General features: G+C 47.2%; 2 protein-coding genes and 1 long non-coding RNA gene across 3 annotated transcripts; 2 read left to right on the top strand and 1 right to left on the bottom strand.

Annotated features, from left to right (window-relative positions):
* Positions 1-1,053: 1,053 nt before the first annotated feature.
* On the bottom strand, positions 1,054-8,159 carry LOC119961460. Its single transcript, XR_005459663.1, has 2 exons — positions 7,998-8,159; positions 1,054-2,926 (listed from the first exon to the last, which is right to left on the bottom strand). It is a non-coding gene; the product is annotated as an uncharacterized LOC119961460 (long non-coding RNA).
* A 133-nt stretch (positions 8,160-8,292) lies between these two features.
* LOC119961450 (zinc finger protein 239-like) lies at positions 8,293-18,181 on the top strand. Its single transcript, XM_038788821.1, has 3 exons — positions 8,293-8,378; positions 10,504-11,651; positions 18,073-18,181. The coding sequence occupies exons 2-3, from the start codon at positions 10,600-10,602 to the stop codon at positions 18,179-18,181; spliced, it is 1,161 nt and encodes a 386-aa protein (XP_038644749.1). The 5' UTR covers positions 8,293-8,378; positions 10,504-10,599.
* Positions 16,838-19,665, top strand: LOC119961459 (gastrula zinc finger protein XlCGF7.1-like). The gene is made up of 2 exons (XM_038788832.1): positions 16,838-16,944; positions 18,073-19,665. Exon 2 carries the CDS (start codon positions 18,695-18,697, stop codon positions 19,535-19,537), a length of 843 nt encoding a protein of 280 aa, XP_038644760.1. The 5' UTR covers positions 16,838-16,944; positions 18,073-18,694; the 3' UTR covers positions 19,538-19,665.
* The last annotated feature ends 220 nt before the right edge of the window (positions 19,666-19,885 follow it).

The raw sequence follows: 19,885 nt of genomic DNA, 5'->3' as shown, positions 1-19,885 counted from the left end.
TAAAACTCAACCACGGTATTCACTAAAGACAATCAATCTGACTAGCTTGCAAATGGGCGAGTCAGAACACTAACTGTTGTATTGAAAATAAAGTTACCAGTGGGCACTACAGCTGACAAAATAAAGTTCCAGTGGAGTTTGCCAAAAAACACAGACTTGACCTCTGATTTTTGGGAACTGAGAAGGGATAACGGATATCCAGGGTGCCCGAATAGAGACAGAGATTCATCAAGGAGGTTGAGGGGAGAGTTGATAGAGGTGGACAAGATTAGAACAGGTTTAGATAAGGTGGATAAAGAAAAGCTGTTGCCATTAGCTGAAGGGACAAGGACGAGCAGGACACAGATTTTAGGTTTCGGGTAAGAGATGCAGGGGGAGCGTGTGGGAGAATATTTTGATGCAGCGAATGGAAATGACCTGGAACTTGCCTGTGAGCTGGGGTGGGAATGAAGACAGTCGAAAATTTGAAACAGAAACTGAATTGGCATTTAGGGAACTAAACTTGCAGGGCTACAGGGATAGATTGCGGTAATGGGACTGACTAGTTTGCTCCAGGGAATCAATAGGCTGAATGGCCTTCGTTGATCTCCTGACCTCAAAATAACAATATCAGCTGCTTCAGTCTCTCCAACTCACTGAAGTCCCTCATCCCTGGTACACTCTCTTAAGTCTCCTCTCCAAGAACTTCACGTCTTTCCGAAAGTGTGGGGCCCATATACAGGGTTCCATTCCAGAGGGATAGAATTGGAAAGCACGGAGGAAATGTCCAACTTGTTTAAAACGATGGTTCGACTACACTGGGAGCTCTGTCAGCATTGCTTATCTCCATTTAGAAAAAGGAAATAGAGGCACTGGAGAAGGAGCAAAGATTCTGAAGAATGATACCCGGACTGAGAGCATTTAACCCCCAGGAAAGGCTGGGATTGCTTTTCTCTAGAAAGGAGAAGACTGAAGGAAGGGTGACCTAATGGAAGTCTTTAAGATTATGAGGGGATTCAATAATCCAATAGGGAGTTAATGAGAAACCTTGTTACCCAGTGAGTGCTGAGAATATGGAACTCACCACCACAGTGAGTGGTTGAGGTGAACAGCATGAATACATTGAAAGGAAAGCTAGATACATACATGAGGGAAAAAGATTAGGAGCTGCTGATGGGGGAGATGTAGAGGGGTGGGTGGAAACGCATGTGGGGCATTAATACTGACACAGACCAATTAAGCCGACTGGCCTGGGCTTCTGCTGTAGACTCAATGCAACAGAGACAAATGTATTTATGTTAGATCCACCTAAACTGGTAGGAAAAAACACCACTATTCAGGATGAAATAGATGTCCATCATCAGTTTATGAATCATTTCAGTGGAAATGTGCTCCTCTCGGCTCAGCATCTGAAGAAATGAATAAATGAATGATAAAAATAGGATTATTAGTTAAAATAGTATAGATAAATAGGGCCGGTCCGATGGTAGTGAGCTCACAGACAAAGGACAAAGGGATTTAGCAAAAGCCTGTTTGAGACCCTCGGGGGAGGGTAGCCGCATGGTGAAAAGGATGCTGGGGTTACAATGCAAAGTGACCAATTAGGATATAGGACCAGGTCAGGAGGTGTATAGAATGACCAATGGGAAGCTTATATGTGAATTGTATTGTGAGTTTGAATATATCAGCATAAGCTTCTCTGTATACGATCTCTCTTACTCCTGGATGTTGCAGAAGACAGTATGTGTGCCCTGTAGCTCTATGGATTGATGCAGCCTTGCAAGTTAGTTATTATTAAATGATATGATACCTGCAAATCCATCTCAGATTTTATTGAATCTAGACTGACAGCAAATTAGCCAGGAATTAACACATCAACCAACTGGAAGCAAAGTTGGGAGACCGGCCAGTCCAGCCGAAAGAAACCCTCCCACATCACCAATTGTGAGCATATCAATCCTGGATGTGATTAACAGCAGCAATAACAGCAGAATCCAACCCCTGTTATTGCTTGTGAACTCGTTGATGTGTCTTCAGGTTGGCTGACTGTGTGAATCCCTTCCCACACTGAGAGCAGGTGAATGGCCTCTCCCCCGTGTGAACCCGCTGGTGTTTCTGTAGATTGGATAAATTAGTAAATCCTTTGTCACACTGGGAGCAGGCGAAAGGCTTCTCCCCAGTGTGAACTCTTTGGTGTGTCTGCAAATGGGATAACAGTGTGAACGCATTCCCACATTCAGAGCAGGTGAATGGCCTCTCACCAGTGTGAACTCGCTGGTGTGACTGAAGGTTGGATGATCGACTGAACCCCTTCCCACAATCACAGCAGGTGTATGGCCTCACCCCGCTGTGAACTCGCTGGTGCATCAGCAGGTTGGATGAATCACTGAACCCTTTCCCACAGTCAGAGCAGGTGAACGGCCTCTCTCCAGTGTGACTGCGTTGATGAATGTCCAGCACAGACGGAGCTTTGAATCCCTTCCCACAGTCCCCACATTTCCACGGTTTCCCCATAGTGCGGGTCACCTTGTGTCTCTCCAGGTTCATTGATGCCCTTATCACACACAGAATACGGGTACAGACTCTCCCTGCAGTGAATGTTGTGATGTTTCTTCAGGCTGTGCAACTGATTAAAGATCTTTCCACAGTCAGTTAACTGGAACTCTCTCACTCGGGTGTGTGTTGTGTGGGTCTCGCTGCTTTTCCAGTCACACTGATGTTTTCACAGTCAGTTCACTGGAACACTCTGACTCGAGTGTGTGTTGTGTGGGTCTCGGTGCTTTGCCAGTCACACTGATGTTTGAAACCTTTAGCTGACAGTTCCGGTAAACATTTCTCCTTCTAGATTCAAAGGCCGATGATATTCAGGCTCCAGGGAATCGAGTGACTGTCAGACCGAGGTGTAACGTTTGAGATATGTGTCTGTAATTTTGCCTCATCTAATATCCTGTGAAAACAATTTTAAAAAGTCATCACAGTACAGGATAGAAACTCAGAACAAACAATTCTGGTACCTATGGAACATTCTTTCCTCCCTCTTATTCCCCGAAAGCTGCAAATCTCCATCCCACACATTCTCCCTCCATTCTCACTCTGCTGGATCCCTGTGGTATGCCGCTGGATACTGGCTTCCAGTCACTAAAGCAGCCGTCTGTCATCACCCTCTGTCTCCCACAGCTAAGCCAATCTTTAATCCATCCGATGATGTCACCTCTATCCCATGTGCTTTTGCCTTCTTTACAAAATATCTTTATAAAGTAAGGATTATGGTTTTTGGGCCGGAAAGTGGAGCTGTGTCCATGATCTCATTGAATGGCGGAGCAGGCTCGAGGGGCCAGATGGCCGACTCCTGCTCCTAGGTCTTGTGTTCTCCTGTGTCTGATCTTGTCAAAGGCTTTGCTGAAATCCAGCAAACTGCATCAACTGCACGACCCTCATCTACACAGCTGGTCACATTCAAAAAATCAATTCAAATTTGTTAGGCATAACCTTCCTCTCACAATGCCGCGCTGACTATTCCTGATCAAATCTTGCCTCTCCAAGTGAAGATAAGTCTCTCCATCTGAAGTTTCTCCAATATTTTCCCTACCAATGACGCAAGACTAACTGGTCTGTAGTTCCCTGGCTTATCTCTACAACCTTTCTTAAGGTAGGACCACATTATCTGATCTCCAGGCCTCTGGCACCTCTCCGTGGCCAGAAAGGAATTAAAAATTTGGGACAGAGCTCCTGCAATTTCCTCCCTCATCTCTCACGGCATCCTGGGACACAGTTCATCCAGTCTTGGAGATTCGTCCGCCTTTAAGCCTGCCAACACCTCCAATACCATGTCACTCCCTATCTCAATTTGCTCAGGAACCTCAGTCTCTCTGTCTGAGTTCCATATCTGCCTCCTGATTCCCTTGGGTGAAGACAGATGTGAAGCATTCGTTCAACATCCAACCAATGTCCTCTGGCTCCACTTACAGATTGCCCCTTTGTCCCTAATGGGAACACTGTTCTTGATCTGATGAAAGATGATGCTGACCTGAAACATTAACTGTGTTTCTCTCCACAGGCGCTGCCCAATATGCTGAAGATGTCCAGCTTTTTTTTTTTTAAATGACAGCAGTCCAGATGGTGTCTAACCAGGATTTTATATATCTCAGATATATCAGAGGGACACCAATATCCTGGGAAGGAAATTTGCTACGGCTCTTCAGGGGGCTTTAAACTAATTTGTCAGGGGGATGGGAAAACAAACCGTAGACCAGAAGCCAGTGTTGAGAGTAGTGAGGTACTGAGGAGGATATCAAGGTCGCGCAGGAGTGTACCGGCAGACAGAAAGGTGGGTTGAAGTGTGTCTACTCCAATGCAAGGAGCATCCGGAATAAGGTAGGTGAACTTGGGAGCGTGGATTGGTACCTGGTACTACGATGTTGTGGGCATTACGGAGACATAGTTAGAACAGGGACAAGAATGATTGTTGGAAGTTCCGGGGTATAGATGTTTCAGTAAGAGTAGGGAAGGTGGTAAGAGAGGTGGAGGAGTAGCATTGTTAATCAATCAAGGATAGTTTAACGGCAGCAGAAAGGCAGTTTGAGGGGGATCTGCCTACTGAGGTAGTATGGGCTGAAGTTAGAAATAGGAAAGGAGCGGTCACATTGTCAGGAGTTTTCTATAGGCCCCCAAATAGTAACAGACATATGGAGGACGAAATTGCAAAACAGATTATGGGTAGGTGTGGAGGTCTCAGGGTAGTTATCGTGGGTGACTTTAACTTTCCAAGTATTGATTGGAACCTCTATAGGTCGAACAGTTTGGATGAGCAGTTTTTGTACAGTGTGTGCAGAAGGGTTTCCTGACACAATATGTGGATAGGCCGACAAGAGGAGGGGCCACATTGGATTTAGTACTGGGTAATGAACCGGGCCAAGTGTTAGATTTGTTTGTGGGAGGGCACTTTGAAGATAAGTGACCACAATCCGGTGTCTTTCACTATTGCAATGGAGAGGGATAGGGCCATACGGCAGGGCAAGGTTTATAATTGGGGGAGGGGTAATTATGATGCAATTAGGCAAGAATTGGGGAGCATAAGATGGGAACAGAAACTGTCAGGGAAAGGCACAAATGAAAAGTGGAGCTTGTTGAAGGAACAAATACTGCGTGTCCTTGATAGGTATGTCCCTGTCAGGCAGGGAGGAAATGGCCGTGTGAGGGACCCATGGTTCACAAAAGAGGTTGAATGTCTGGTCAAGAGGAAAAAGGAAGCATAAGGATGAGAAAACAAAGTTCAGTTGGATCGCTTGAGGGTTACAAGGAAGCTAAAAAAAAGGGCTTTGGAGAGCTGGGAGGGGGCATGAGAAGTCCTTGGTGGGTTGGATCAAGGAAAACCCCAAGGCTTTTTACTCTTATGTGAGAAATAAAAAAATTACCAGGGTGAGGTTAGGGCTGGTCACAGACAGTAGTGGGATATTGTGCATGGAGTCAAAAGAGATAGCAGAGGCGTTGAATGAATACTTTTCTTCGGTGTTCACCAAGGAGTGGTGACATGTTTTTGAGGATGAGAGTGTGATACAAGCGGGTAGGCTGGAGGAGGTAGATGTTCTGAGGAAAGATGTCTTAGCAATTTTGAAAAACCTTAAGGTTGACAAGTCCCGTGGACCAGATGGGATATATCCAAGCATTCTTTGGGAGGCAAGGGATGAGATTGCAGAGCCTTTGATCTTTGGGTCCTCACTGTACACGGGGATAGTGACAGAGGACTGGAGAGTGGCAAATGTTGTTCCTCTGTTCAAGAAAGGGAATAGGAATGACCCTGGTAATTATAAGCCCTTTAGTCTTACTTCGGTGGTTGGAAACTTAATGGAAAAGGTCCTAAAGGATAGGATTTATGACCATTTGGAAAGATGCAGCTTAATCCGGGATAGTTGACACAGATTTGTGAAGGGTAAGTCTTGCATCACAAATTCGATTGAATTCTTTGAGGTAACTAAGTGTGTAGATCAGTTCATGTCGTATACATGGATTTTAGTAAGGCGTTTGATAAGGTTCCCCATGGTCGGCTCATGAAGAAAGTAAGGAGGTGTGGGATAGAGGGAAACTTGGATAAGTAACTGGCTATCATATAGAAGACAGAGGGTGGTGGTGGATGGAAAATTTTCAGACTGGAGACCAGTTACCAGCGGTGTACCACAGGGATCAGTGCTGGGTCCTCTGTTATTTGTGATTTTTATTAATGACTTGGAGGAGGGGGCTGAAGGATGGGTCAGTAAATTTGCTGATGACACCAAGATTGGTGGAGCAGTGGATAAGGTGGAGGGTTGTTATAGGCTGCAAAGATACATTGATAGGATGCAGAGCTGGACCGAAAAATGGCAGATGGGTGTTTAACTCTGATAAGCGCGAGGTGATTCATTTTGTTCGGAAACATTTGAATGCGGATTACAGGGTCAGCTGCAGGGTTCTGAGGAATGTGGAGGAACAGAGAGATCTTGGGGTTCATGTCCACAGATTCTGAAGGTTGCCACTCAAGTGGATAGAGCCGCGAAGAAGAATGTCTTAGCATTTATTAACAGGGGGCTTGAGTTTAAGAGCCGTGGGGTGATGCTGCAACTGTACATGACCCTGGTGAGACCACATTTGGAGTATTGTGTGCAGTTCTGGTCACCTCACTATAGGAAGGATGTGGAAGCATTGGAATGGGTGCAAAGGAGATTTACCAGGATGCTGCCTGGTTTGGAGGATAGGTCTTATGAGGAAAGGTTGAGGGAGCTAGGGCTTTTCTCTTTGGAGCGGAGAAGGTTGAGAGGCAACTTAATAGAGGTTTATAACATGATGAGGGGGATAGAGTGGATGTTCAGAGACTATTTCCTCGGATGGATGTAGCTGTTACAAGAGGGCATAACTATAAGGTTCAGGGTGGGAGATATATGAGGGACGTCCAAGGTAGGTTCTTTACTCAGAGTGGTCAGGGTGTGGAATGGACTGCCTGCTGTGATAGTGGAGTCGAACACTTTAGGAACTTTCAAGTGGTTATTGGATAGACACATGGATCACACCAGAATGATAGGGAGTGGGATAGCTTGATCTTGGTTTCGGACAAGGCTCGGCACAACATCGAGGGCCGAAGGGCTTGTTCTGTGCTGCACTGTTCTATATTCTATCTCAGTGCTTCTCCAGTCACACAGATACTGGAAATCTTTACCTACAAACAGAGGGAACTAGGTGTACAGGTCCACAGGTCACTGAAAGGGGCAACACAGGTGGAGAAGGTAGTCAAGAAGGCATACGGCATGCTTGCCTTCATTGGCCGGGGCATTGAGTAGAAAGATTGGTAAGTCATGTTGCAGCAGTATAGAACCTTAGTTAGGCCACACTTGTAGTGTTCAATTCTGGTCGCCACAGTACCAGAAGGATGTGGAGGCTTTAGAGAGGGTGCAGAAAATATTTACCAGGATGCTGTCTGGTATGGAGGGCATTAGCTAGGAGGAGTGGTTGAATAAACTTGGTTTGTTCTCACTGGAACAAAGAAGGCTGAGTGGCGACCTGATTAAGAGGTCTAAAAATTATGAGGGGCATAGACAGAGTGGATAGTCAGAGACTTTTTCCCCAGGGTAGAGGGGTCAATTACTAGGGGGCATAGGTTTAGAGGAGATGTGCGAGGCAAGTTTTTTTTTATTTACACAGAGGGTAGTGGGTGCCTTCCACCCTGTCCCCTTAACCCAATAACCCCTCCTAACCTATTTTGGGCACTAAGGGCAATTTAGCATGGCCAATCCACCTTATCTGCATGTCTTTGGACTGTGGGAGGAAACCGGAGCACACAGAGGAAACCCACGCAGACACGGGGAGAACGTGCAGACTTCACACAGACAGTGACCCAAGCTGGGAATCGAACCTGGGATCCTGGAGCTGTGAAGCCACCGTGCTATCCACTTGTGCTACCTGCTGCCCAATTACGTAAGTTCATGTAAGCCTACTTGTGACACTAAAAAATATTATATATTACATTACCTGTCAACCCCATGGGATCTTACCTTGTTTATTACCTTTTGTACGGCACCTCATCAAATGTATTCTGGAAGTCCAGATACATCTACAGTACCCCCATTATCCATTTGGCTTGTTACATCTTCGAAGAACTTCAGCAAATGATTCAAACACGATTTACCCTTCACAGAACTATGCTGACTCTGTTCGCCTTCTCACCTGATACCTCACAATGCCCGGGGAATGATTGACGACATCTCCGGACCAACCGAAGCAGAGGGGCGGGACCGGAGGCCCGAACGGGAGCAGCTGGTCCTCCAAGCAATCGCAATGAATGGGAGGAGCCGGGACTGGGCTGAGTGAAGCATGCGCAGTGTGATTAATGGCGACGTGAAGAAGGTTCTTTCTCCGATTCACAATCCGTAAAGGTGAGAATGGCAGGTCAGTGGGATCAGCCCGGTCGTTAGGCACTCTTCGTAAACATATGATAGAAACAGGAAACCCGGAAAAATAACCTACCGGGACCCGGTGACCTGAGCGGAGGCTGCAGCTTTCTCACAGAACGAAGCGACCGTCATCTTTGTTTCGTACTGGCGTCCATGCGCATGCGGAGACACCTTTTTAAATTGCGTGCTCGCTGCAGTGCGCACGCGCGCCTAACCTATCTATTGGAGCAGAGCGCAGGCTCAGTCGCCATCATTGTTGGGGGCAACATTTTTACAAATGTTTCTTCATCTCAGAATGTCCATCAAACTTTTTCACTCTGAGTTACAGATTGTTATTTATGGGGCATAACAATGATACGTATCCAGAGCTGTGACAATAATTCGTATTTATATTGTGCCTGGACCAGAATAAAATATTGAGACTTTTCAGAGAAACGTTACGAAATAGGTGATGTTGGTGGCGATGTGGATATGTGTTTGGGAGCTCATCTAGGGTGAAATATTTCACCATTGTTGTGAACAGTTTGCTTCAGCTCAGATATTTGGCAGAGACAGACAGGGATGGAGTTTGTCGAGGAGATGGTTAAGGGTTTTGGAGATTCTGTCAAATTGTGATTCCGATTTAGGTTGAGAAAATGCCTCTCCATTGCTCCTGTCATTCCCACTCCCTTCACTCTCTCCCTTTCCCTCATAATTTCTGTCCCTGCACCACGACTCACTCTCCTTTTTTCTCTCTCTCTGTCTTTCTTGTCACAGTAAGAAGTCTTACAACACCAGGTTAAAGTCCAACAGGTTTGTTTCAAACACGAGCTTTCGGAGCACGGCTCCTTCTTCAGGTGAAGAAGAAGGAGCCGTGCTCCGAAAGCTCGTGTTTGAAACAAACCTGTTGGACTTTAACCTGGTGTTGTAAGACTTCTTACTGTGCTCACCCCAGTCCAACGCCGGCATCTCCACATCATTTCTTGTCACATGGAATTCCCTAGCACAAAGGATTGTGGATACTCCACCATTGAATATATTTAAGGTTACGATGGTGAGATTTTTGGGGCGAAATTCTCCCAAAACGGGAGAAATCGTAAAACTGCCGTAAAACCCGGGCGGGTTTTACGGCAGCGCGCCCCTTCCCGAAGGGGGACCGATTCTGGTCCCCCGTCGGGGCTAGCAGCCCGACGTCGGAGGCTCCGACAAGTCGGGCTTAACGAAAATCGTTAAGCCCGCTTGCCGGAGTTAGCGCCGGCTGACGCGTCATATGACGTCAGCCGCGCATGCGCAGGTGGGAAGACTCCACCCGCGCATGCGCGGGTGACGTCATCGCGTTTTTGCGCGAAACCCGCGCATGCGCGGGCCGGGTTGCCCCTCAGCCGCCCCGCGTATTGATACTGCGGGGCGGCGGAAGGACAAATAGTGCGCGGGCATCGGGCCCGCTGCCCGCGATCGGTGCCCACCGATCGCGGGCCCATGGCACCCTTGGCACGGCCGTGGTACTGCCGTGCCAATCGGTGCCATGGTTATTTTTTGCGAGTTTGTCACGACGTTTTTACGAACGGCAGGACCAGGTGTGTTTGCCGTTCGTAAAAAGGTCGTAAAGGGCTGGGACTTCGGCCCTTCTAACAGCTGAGAATCGCTGCCGGCCGTAAAAAAACGGCGGCAGCGATTCTTGTCGGGATTTCGGCGGGGGGGGGGGGGAGAATAGCGGGAGGGCATCAAAAAAGTGGGGAAGGCCCTCCCCCTATTCTCCCACCCGTCGTGGGGGGGGGGGGGAGAATTTCGCCCTTGGTCTCTCAGGAAGTGAAGGAGATTGGGGAGCTGGCAGGAAAGGGGAATGGAAGACCAAGATCAGCAGGTTTGACGGGCCGAATGGTTTCCTTCTGCTTCTATTTCTTGTGTTCTTGCAAAGGTGGGTTAAGGCAAGGTGGTAGGTTGCCTTTCCTGAAGGACATTAGTGAACCAGTTGCTTTTTATGACAATCCAGCAGTTTTCCTGGTCACTTTCACCCAGTGCTGGCCCCACAAATGACCAGATTTATTTAGGTCAATTTTACAATCTGCCTTTGTGTTTTTGTGGGTTCTCTCTCACTCTTTTTTTTTGTTTTCAATCAATTTGACAGAGTGTTACAAGGGGAAGATTTGCAGTCAGAAAACTCGGACCAAACGTTACATCAGGATCTGATTTGTTGCAACCTGAATATCTGTGAATTTTGACCATGGAAGGAAAAAGCCCCGTTCACAGTGAGGAGAAACCATGGGAATGTGAGGAGGGATTCAGATCCACATCTCAACTGGAAATTCATCATTCCAGATACTCTGGGGAGAGGTCATTCACTTGCTCTGATTGTGGGAAGGGATTCTCTCGATCATCCAGCCTGCTGCAACACCAGCGAGTGCACACCGGGGAGAAACCATTCAACTGCTCCGTGTGTGGGAAGGGATTCGCTCAGTCATCCAACCTGCTGAGACACCAGCTAGTTCACACTGGGAAGAGACCATTCATCTGCCGGGAGTGCGGGAAGGGATTCACTCGGTCATCTGACTTGATGACGCACCAGCAAGTTCACACGGATGACAGACCATTTAAATGCCCAGACTGCGGGAAGTGCTATAAAAGTTCCCGGGACCTGATACTCCATCATCGTGTTCACACCAACGAGCGACCATTCAGATGCTCTCACTGTGGGACTGGGTTCAAGCAGTCATCTCAACTCAGTGAACACCAGCGCACTCACACTGGGGAGAGGCCGTTCACCTGCTCTGTGTGTGGCAGTGGGTTCAGTCGGTCATCAAACCTGCGGACACACCAACGGGTTCACACTGGGGAGAGACCTTACACTTGCTCTGAGTGTGGGAAGGGATTCACTCAGTTATCCACTCTGCTGAATCACCAGAGTGTTCATAGTGAGAAGAGACCATTTAAATGCCAAGACTGTGGGAAGTGCTACAAAAGTTCCCGGGAACTGCTGCACCATCAACATATTCACACTGATGAGAAACCTTTTAAATGCCAAAACTGTGATAAGTGCTTTAAAAGTTCCGGTGAACTTATGCGCCATCAACGTATTCACACTGATGAGAAACCGTTCAGGTGCTCCTACTGCGGAACTGGGTTCAAGTCATCATCTGACCTCACTGTACACCAGCGAACTCACACTGGTGAGAGACCGTTCACCTGCTCCCAGTGTGGGAAGACATTGACTCAGTCATCCAGCCTGCTGACACACCAGCGAATTCACACAAGGGAGAGGCCGTACACCTGCCCCAAGTGTGGGAAGGGATTCACACAGTCATCCAACCTGATAAGACACCAGCGAGTTCACCAGTAATTACAGTGAGTGGACAATCTGATCAGCTGCCTCTGCTGCTTCCCTCCCTTCCACTCGCTCCACCAGGCCAAACTGTCACTAAAAATCCCCCTCGTCTGAGTGTGAACTCGGATCTATCTCCAGGTTCTCTCCTATCTCCTGTCATGTCTTGTTCAATCTCATCTTGATTACGAGACCTGCCTTCTGCTTCATTGACCCTATTCTCACTAAACCGCTGACAAACCAACTTCCCCACATTAACTGATATTGTTAACAGTTCTCTCTCTCATCTGGTTTTGCCCCTCTCACTTTTAAATACACTATCTTCACCTTTCCTGAGAAAACAACCTTTGGCCCCCAACTTGTTTACAAATGGCCACCCCATCTCCTACCTCCCTTTCCTCTCCAACATGGTGTCCCCCAAGGATCTATCCTTGGCCCCTCCTATTTCCCATCGACATGATGGCATGAGAATCCATAAAATCCCTACAGTGTAGAAGGGGCCATTTGGCTCATCGGGTTTGCACTATACATCTGAAAGAGTGCGCTAGCTAGGCCCATAAGCAGCACGGTAGCATTGTGGTTAGCACAATTACTTCACAGCTCCAGGGTCCCAGGTTTGATTCCCGGCTTGGGTCGCTGTATGTGCGGAGTCTGCATGTTCCCCCCGTGTGTGCGTGGGTTTCCTCCGGGTGCTCCGGTTTCCTCCCACAGTCCAAAGATGTGCAGGTTAGTTGGATTGGCTATGCTAAATTGCCCTTAGTATCCAAAATTGCCTTTAGTGTTGGGTCGGGTTACTGAGTTACGGGGATAGGGTGGAGGTGTGGGCTTGGGTGGGGTGTTCTTTCAGAGGGCCGGTGCAGACTCGAGGGGCCGAATGGCCTCCTTCTGCACTGTAAATTCTATGATCTATAACCTCACCCTAACCCCATAACACCACCTAACCTGCACATCTTTGGACTGTGGGAGGACCCGGAGGAAACCCACACAGATTTGGGGAGAATGCACAAACTCCGTTCTGACAGTCATCCAAGGCCAGACTCAAACCTGGGTCCCTGGTGCTATAAGGCAGCAGTGCTATCCACTGTCCTGCCATCCAAAAACACCATGTTAATTTTCACATGCACACTGACAACACCCAGCTCTACCTCACCACCATCCCTCTCCATTCCTCCACTGTTACTAAATTATCAAACTGCTTATCCCACATCCAGTACTGGATGAGCAGAAATTTCCTCCAATTAAATATTGGGAAGACAAAAGCCACCACCACCTCAATTCCCATGCCCTAACTCCCGAGTCCATGCCACTCCCTGGGAACTGTCTGAGGCTGAACCACACTCTTCACAATCTCCGTGTCAGATTTAAATCCAAGTCGAGTTTCTGATCACATATCCACACCATCACAAACACCACGTAATTCCACCTCTGTAACGTTACTGTCTCCAGCCTGCCCCAGCTTGTCTGCTGCTGAAATCCTCATTCACACCCACGTCAACTTGAGGTTTGACTATTCCAACGCATTCCTGACCTGCCTCTCACACTGACCCTGCTTCGCAGCACCTGGAAACCTTAAATCAACCAAATCTCTGATGCTCAGATGCTTTCTCACCCCAAATGTATTTCATTTTTTATTCATTTTTTCACTTAAGGGGCTATTTAGCATGGCCAATCCACCTGACCCGCACATATTTTGGTTTGTGGGAGTGAGACCCACACAGACACGGGGAGAGTGTGCAAACTCCAAATGGACAATGACCCCGGTTCGGGGTCAAACTCGGGTCCCCAGCACTGTGAGGCAGCAGTGCTAACCACTGCGCCACCGTGCCGCCCTTTTCTCACCCCAAGTTGAGGGGAGAATATTGTGTAGTGATCATGTCATCTGGACGGGTTATCCAGAGGCTCAGGCGAATGGTCTGGGGACACGGGTTCAAATCTCAGCAGGCTAACAAGGTGTGGGAGTGGGTAGAACATATTCCAGAGGTTAGTGTTGAGGCAACTGAAGGAGCAGGGCCACCAATCGTGCACAATTGAAATGGGGGGGGGGTGCAAAATGGGCCACAATTGGAGGGGGGGTTGTGTAAGTAAATGGACTGTCTGCAAGTTAAGACATGGGGCAGCAAAATTTTGAATGACCTCAATTTTATAGATGGAAGAATGTGGCAGAGCAGTCAGGAGTACATTAGAATTGTCAACTCTGGAGGTAATCCACAGTATGTACTCTGTTTTCATGTCTGGAACGATCTGTCTGGACTGTACATAGAACAATACTTTTCACTGTACCTCGGTACACGTGATAGTAAATCCAAATCCAAGAATCATAACAGGAGTGCACCAACCTGCACACAGGGGAACTTGGACAGCCAGCACGGGGTTCAACCCTGTTACCCTGGCATTATTAGCACCACACTCTCACCATTCCCGATTCACTGAATCGTCCACTCGACAGAATGGCCACCATCAGGGTTAGAAATCTTTCTATATTCTCGATTGCCATCTCATTGTGCCTTGCATCCCTTTGGCCATTTAATCTCTTCTGCATTTCATAGACCTCTCATAGCCTACTTGTGACAATAATAATGATGATTATTATAGAATCTAGTTCAGGCCAGATTCCTGACTCAGGAACATTAAAAAATCCCTGGATAGAAAGAACCACAGGCTTATGCACAATAATAATAATCTTTATTTTTTTTAAAAATAAATTGTGTGTACCCAATTATATATATTTTTCCAATTCAGGAGCAATTTAGCGTGGCCACTCCACCTAACCTGCACATCTTTGGGTTGTGGGGGTGAAACCAATGCAGACACGGGGAGAATGTGCAAACTCCCCATGGACAGTGACCCAGGGCCAGGATTCGAACCCGGGTACTCAGCGCCACAGTCCCAGTGCTATCCACTGCGTCACATGCCGCCCTAACAATCGTATTGTCACAAGTAGGCTTACATAACACTGCAATGAAGTTACTGTGAAAATTCCCTATGTCGACACACTCCGGCGTCTCTTCGTGTACACGGAGGAAGAATTCTGAATGTCCAAATTAAGGAAAGGTTTACTTGGGTAGTTGTATAATTTGGTTCTTAATTTTATTGATTCCCGTCCCAGTGTACCCATTCGCCACATGATAGCAAAACAATTCACTGTTCACTGGTTTTAACTTTCAATGGCAATGTTTATACCCAGTATGCCAAAATGGGGAGAGGCTCAGTGTGTGAGAAGACACAAGGGGAAACTACTGATTGTCAAGAGATTGTTTTTATTCTTTCATGGAAGCATTGTTGACAAAACCAGCATTTGTTGTTCATCCCTAATTGTCCTTCCAAAGTTGGGGGTGAGCTTCCTTCATTAATCGCTGCAGTCTCAGTACTGTTGGTGTACCCATAGTGCTGCTAAGAAAGGAATTCTAGGACTTTAGCCCAGAGACAGTGAAGGCACAGCAAACTACCTCCAAGTTGTAATGTTCCCATGTTCCTGCTGTCCACATCCTTGCAAGTTAGGGGATTTGGCAGGTATTTTCAGAACAGGCTTGGTGAGTTGCTGGTTATGTTAGCGATGTCCATGTCCCATTTTATTTGTTCAGCATTTATTGCCCATCCCAAATTGCCTTTGAGAGGACAGTTCAGAGTCAATCTGGAGTGATATACAGGCTAGACCAGATAAGGATGACAGATTTCCTTCACTAAAGGACATTCGTGAGCCAAATGGGTTTTTACAACAATCGATAATGGTTCCATGGTCATCACTTTTTAAATTGAATTATTGAATTCAAATTTCACCATCTGCAGTGGCAGGATTTGAACCTGGGACCCCAGAGTACTCTGGATTTCTAGTTCGGTGACAATACCACTATACCACCTCCCCCATTTAAAAAATATTGTAGACGTAAAAAGGATTAAAAAGTCTCAACAGAAATAGTTTTGTTGACTATGAACACAGTCTTTAACTGTGTTTCTACACTCTGTTCTGTGAGCAACATCTGTCACAAAACACTATAAACATCTTGGGGGGGGGGGGGGGGGGGTTACCATTGACTAGAACCTGATTTGGATTAGCCATATAAATACCATTGCTACAAGAGCAGGTCAGAAGCTAGGAATCGTGTGGCAAGTAACCTTTCTCCTGACTCCCCAAAGCCTGTCCCATATCTACAAGACACAAGTCAGGAGTGTAATGGAATACTCTCCACTTGCCTGGATTAGTGCAGTTCCAACACACTCAAGATGCTTAAATCATTCTTTTTTTAAATATAAATTTAGAGTATCCAATTTATTTTTTACAATTATGGGGCAATTTAGCGTGGCCAATCTGCCTACCTGCACATCTTTGGGTTGTGGGGGCGAAACCCACACAAACACGGGGAGAATGTGCAAACTCCACACAGACAGTGACCCAGAGCCGGCACTGAACATGGGATGTCGGCGCCGTGAGGCAGTAGGGCTACTCACTGCGCCAACGTGCTACCCTTGCACTCAAGAAGCTGGACACCATCCAGGGCAAAGCAGCCTTTTTGCTTGGCACCCAATCCACAAACATTCACTCCCTCCAGCATAGTGGCAGCAGCATGTACCATCTACAAGATGCACTGTAGGAACTTACCAAGGCTCCTAAAACAGCACTTTCCAAACCCACAACCACGAAGGATACGACAAGATGCACATAGAAATCCCATCGCCTGGAAGTTCCCCTCCAAGCCACTCACCATCCTGAATTGGATATATATTGCTGTTCCTTCACTGTCGCTGGGTCAAAATCCTAAACTCCCTAATATCACTGCGGCTGTACCTACATCACATGGACTGTAGCAGTTCACCAAGGCAGCTCGCCACCACCTGCTGAAGGCAGCTATGAATGGCAATAAATACTGGCCTAGCCAGCGACTCCAGTATAAAATTAACGAATTTTTAAAAAACAAAAACATTGCAGATGTTGGAATATCAAAATATGACACACTAATGAGGTTAGACCGCATCTGTAGAAAGAAAGGAACAGAATTATAGGTTAAAATCTGATCTGCGGTCAGTCGCCAGAAAACACTGACTTCCTGCAGCTGATGAGTGGTGGCCACAATGCCACTAAGAAGAGTTCCCACAATCCTCCGGAGCCCAGAAACCGCTCGACCAACTCTCATTGCCCAGGTGCTGAGTGCGCATGCTCCAGGGCCAGCCGGCCACGGGGCATTCTGGGTAGCTCCTCTGTTCCGTGTCGGAGGGAACCGGGAAGTGGTGGTGCGGATGGGCTGAAGTAAACTGGTAAGGATATGGAATCCCAGGGGGAGTGATGGAGCCAGCTCTGGACGGGGAGAGTTTCTCAACTCTTCAGTGAACGCTGCAAACCCTTAATAAGACCCTGCGGTCGCGGGTTTCTGGCTCTGGGTCCTGTGCCTGGGATTAGGCCCGGGCCGCCATGTTGTTTCAGCGAGGTGAAGAGCGCATGCGCTGGTGTCTGGCCGCGGTCGGATAGAATGGGCCGGACGTTCAGGGTCTCTTCCAACTGGGTCCTAATGCCCGGAGGGATAAACAATTGTTAATTAGCGGCATTGTGGTTGGCACTGCTGCCTCACAGCGACAGAGACCTGGATTCGAATCCAAGCTTGGGTGGTTGTCGTTGTGAAGTTTGCACATTCTCCCTGTGTCTGTGTGGGTTTCTTCCGGTGCTCTGCTGTCCTCACACAACCCAAATACCTGCAGGTTATGGGGATAGGGTGGGGGGAGTGGGCTCAGGGAGGATGCTCTTTTAGAAGGTCAGCTTTGCTGCACAGAGGGGTCTGGGTTAGTCGGAGTGGAAGTTCTGCTCCTGATCTGTTTAAAACAACAATTTGTAGGTCTGGATGGGTGAGCCCTATAGGGGAGTATGTAGGGCTTCCTCTGGCTGCTGGCCTCTCTTCCATGTGAGGCCATGTGCAGGTGGCCCGAGATGTGGGACCATGAGGTGTCCATGCTTGATACCTTCCACAACTGTTGTTACCTCAGATGCAGAGTGCTTCTGAGACACTGAAAGCATCAATCCTGTTCAGTTAAAAAAACTTTCCTTTTCTTTTTTTCCAATTAAGGGGCAATTTAGGATGGCCAATTCACCTACCCTGCACATATTTTTTGGGTTGTGGGGGTGAGACCCACGCAGACACAGGGAGAATGTACAAACTCCACATGGACAGTGACCTGGGGTTGGGATTGAACCCAGGTGCTCAGCGCCGTGAGGCAGCATTGTGGTTAGCAATACCATTGTTTATGTTGGGATTTTGACTCCTTTTACTTTGATTGGGCAACATATTTGGGGAAACATGAGAGGGAAGAATATTCCATAGAAATTAGAATTATTTGTTCTGTATTTCTATCCTGGAATGAAAGTGATACTGACACTGTCAACTCCTTTTACAGGGGATTGGAAGAAGAGGATGTGACACGTTCATCAGGATCCGAATGTCATCCGCCTTTGAATGTGGAAGGAGAAATGTTTGTCTGTTCTGTTTTTTGGAAAAGGATCTGAAACATCATTCTGACTGGAAAAGCACCGAGACAAACACACACACACAAGTGGCAATGTTCCAGTGAACTGACTGTGAAAACCCTGAAAAAACATCGCACCGTTCACAGTGGGGAGAAACCATATACGTGTTGTGTAGAGGAGGCTTCAACTGATTATCAAGCTTGTTTTTTTTTTCATTTGTTCATGGGATGTGGGCATCGCTGGTTGTGGAAACATTTATTCCTGATCCCTAAGGGCATTTAAGAATCAACCACACTGCTGTGAATCTGGAGTCATATGTAGGCCAGACCTGAAGGACATCAGTGACCCAGATGGGTTTTTACAACAATTGACAATGGTTTCATGGTCATAATTAGATTTTGAATTCCAGATCTTTATTGAATTCAATTTTCACCATCTGCCGCGGTGGGATTTGAACCTGGGTCCCCAGAGCATTACCCTGGGTCTCTAGATTATTAGTCCAGTGACACTACCCCAACGCCACTGTCTTGGTAACACAAGAACGCCGACAGCATGGGAAAACCATGGAAATGTGGGGACTGTGGGAAAGGATTCAGATTCCCATCAGGGCTGGAAATTCATCGACGTAGTCACACCAGGGAGAGGACTTTCAACTGCTCTGACTGTGGGAAGAGCTATAAGAATGCTGCGGGTCTAATCAATCATCAACGTGTTCACACGAGAGAGAAGCTATTTACCTGCTCCACCTGTGGAAAGGAATTCACTTCAGCATCCAGCCTAATGACACACCAGCTCGTTCACACTGGAGAGAAACCATACGATTGCTCTCAGTGTGGGAAGAGCTTCCGGTGTTCATCCAACCTCACTGAACATCTACGGGTTCACACTGGGGAGAGACCATTCCACTGCTCTGAGTGCGGGCAGAGATTCACTTGTTCTTCCCATCTCACTGATCACAAGCGTGTCCACACTGGTGAGAGGCCGTTCATCTGCTCCGTGTGTGGGAAGGGATTTATTAAATCGGCACACGTTCTTAAACACCAGCGTGTTCACACTGAAGAGAGACCGTTCACCTGCACTGAGTGTGGGAAGAGTTACACTAATCCATACAATCTCCGGGATCACCAGCTAGTTCACACTGGGGAGAAACCCTTTACCTGCTCTGAGTGTGGGAAGGGATTCACTTTGAAATCGCAGCTCAGGAAACATAGGGTTGTTCACACTGATGAGAGACCATTTCAATGTTCTGACTGTGAGAAGAGATTTAAAAGCGGAAGTGATTTGACAAAACACCAGCGAATCCATTCCGGGGAGAAGCCGTTCACCTGCCCCGTGTGTGATAGAGGATTCACTCGGCCATCCAATTGTCTGGCACACCAGAGAGTTCACATATAATTACAGGGATTGGATTCCAACACCCAGGAATGAACAATGTTCATTCTGACTGTTCAGATTTATTTCCCTTGATGTTAAACTCCAGCCCAGTGAAAGGAATTAATAGAATGGACATGCATTGCATTAAATGGACAGTGTTGGAATCCTTCATTTCTCTTAGAAAGTGCTTTACACACAATGAAGTTCTTTTGAAGTGTAGTCACTGTTGTAATGTAGGAAATGCAGCAGCCAGATTGTGTACAACAGCTCCAACAAACACACACAAGATGCTGGAAATACTCAGCAGGTCAGGCAGCATCTGTGAAGAAAGAAAGTGAGTTCAAAACAGAACTATGATTATGGCCAGAT

This window comes from Scyliorhinus canicula, unplaced genomic scaffold (assembly GCF_902713615.1).
Source record: "Scyliorhinus canicula unplaced genomic scaffold, sScyCan1.1, whole genome shotgun sequence".
Lineage (NCBI taxonomy): Eukaryota > Metazoa > Chordata > Chondrichthyes > Carcharhiniformes > Scyliorhinidae > Scyliorhinus > Scyliorhinus canicula.
Note: the sequence above shows the minus strand (reverse complement) of the source record. Positions and strands in the feature narration are given on the sequence as shown.

What these genes read in the sequence shown, in the direction of transcription:
- LOC119961459 (XM_038788832.1), top strand. Translation starts at nt 18,695, where the DNA reads ATGGGAAAACCATGGAAATGTGGGGACTGTGGGAAAGGATTCAGATTC.
- LOC119961450 (XM_038788821.1), top strand. Translation starts at nt 10,600, where the DNA reads ATGGAAGGAAAAAGCCCCGTTCACAGTGAGGAGAAACCATGGGAATGT. An exon ending in AGGCCGTACACCTGCCCCAA is followed by an intron (nt 11,652 to 18,072) that starts GTGTGGGAAGGG and finishes CTCCTTTTACAG; the next exon opens with GGGATTGGAAGAAGAGGATG.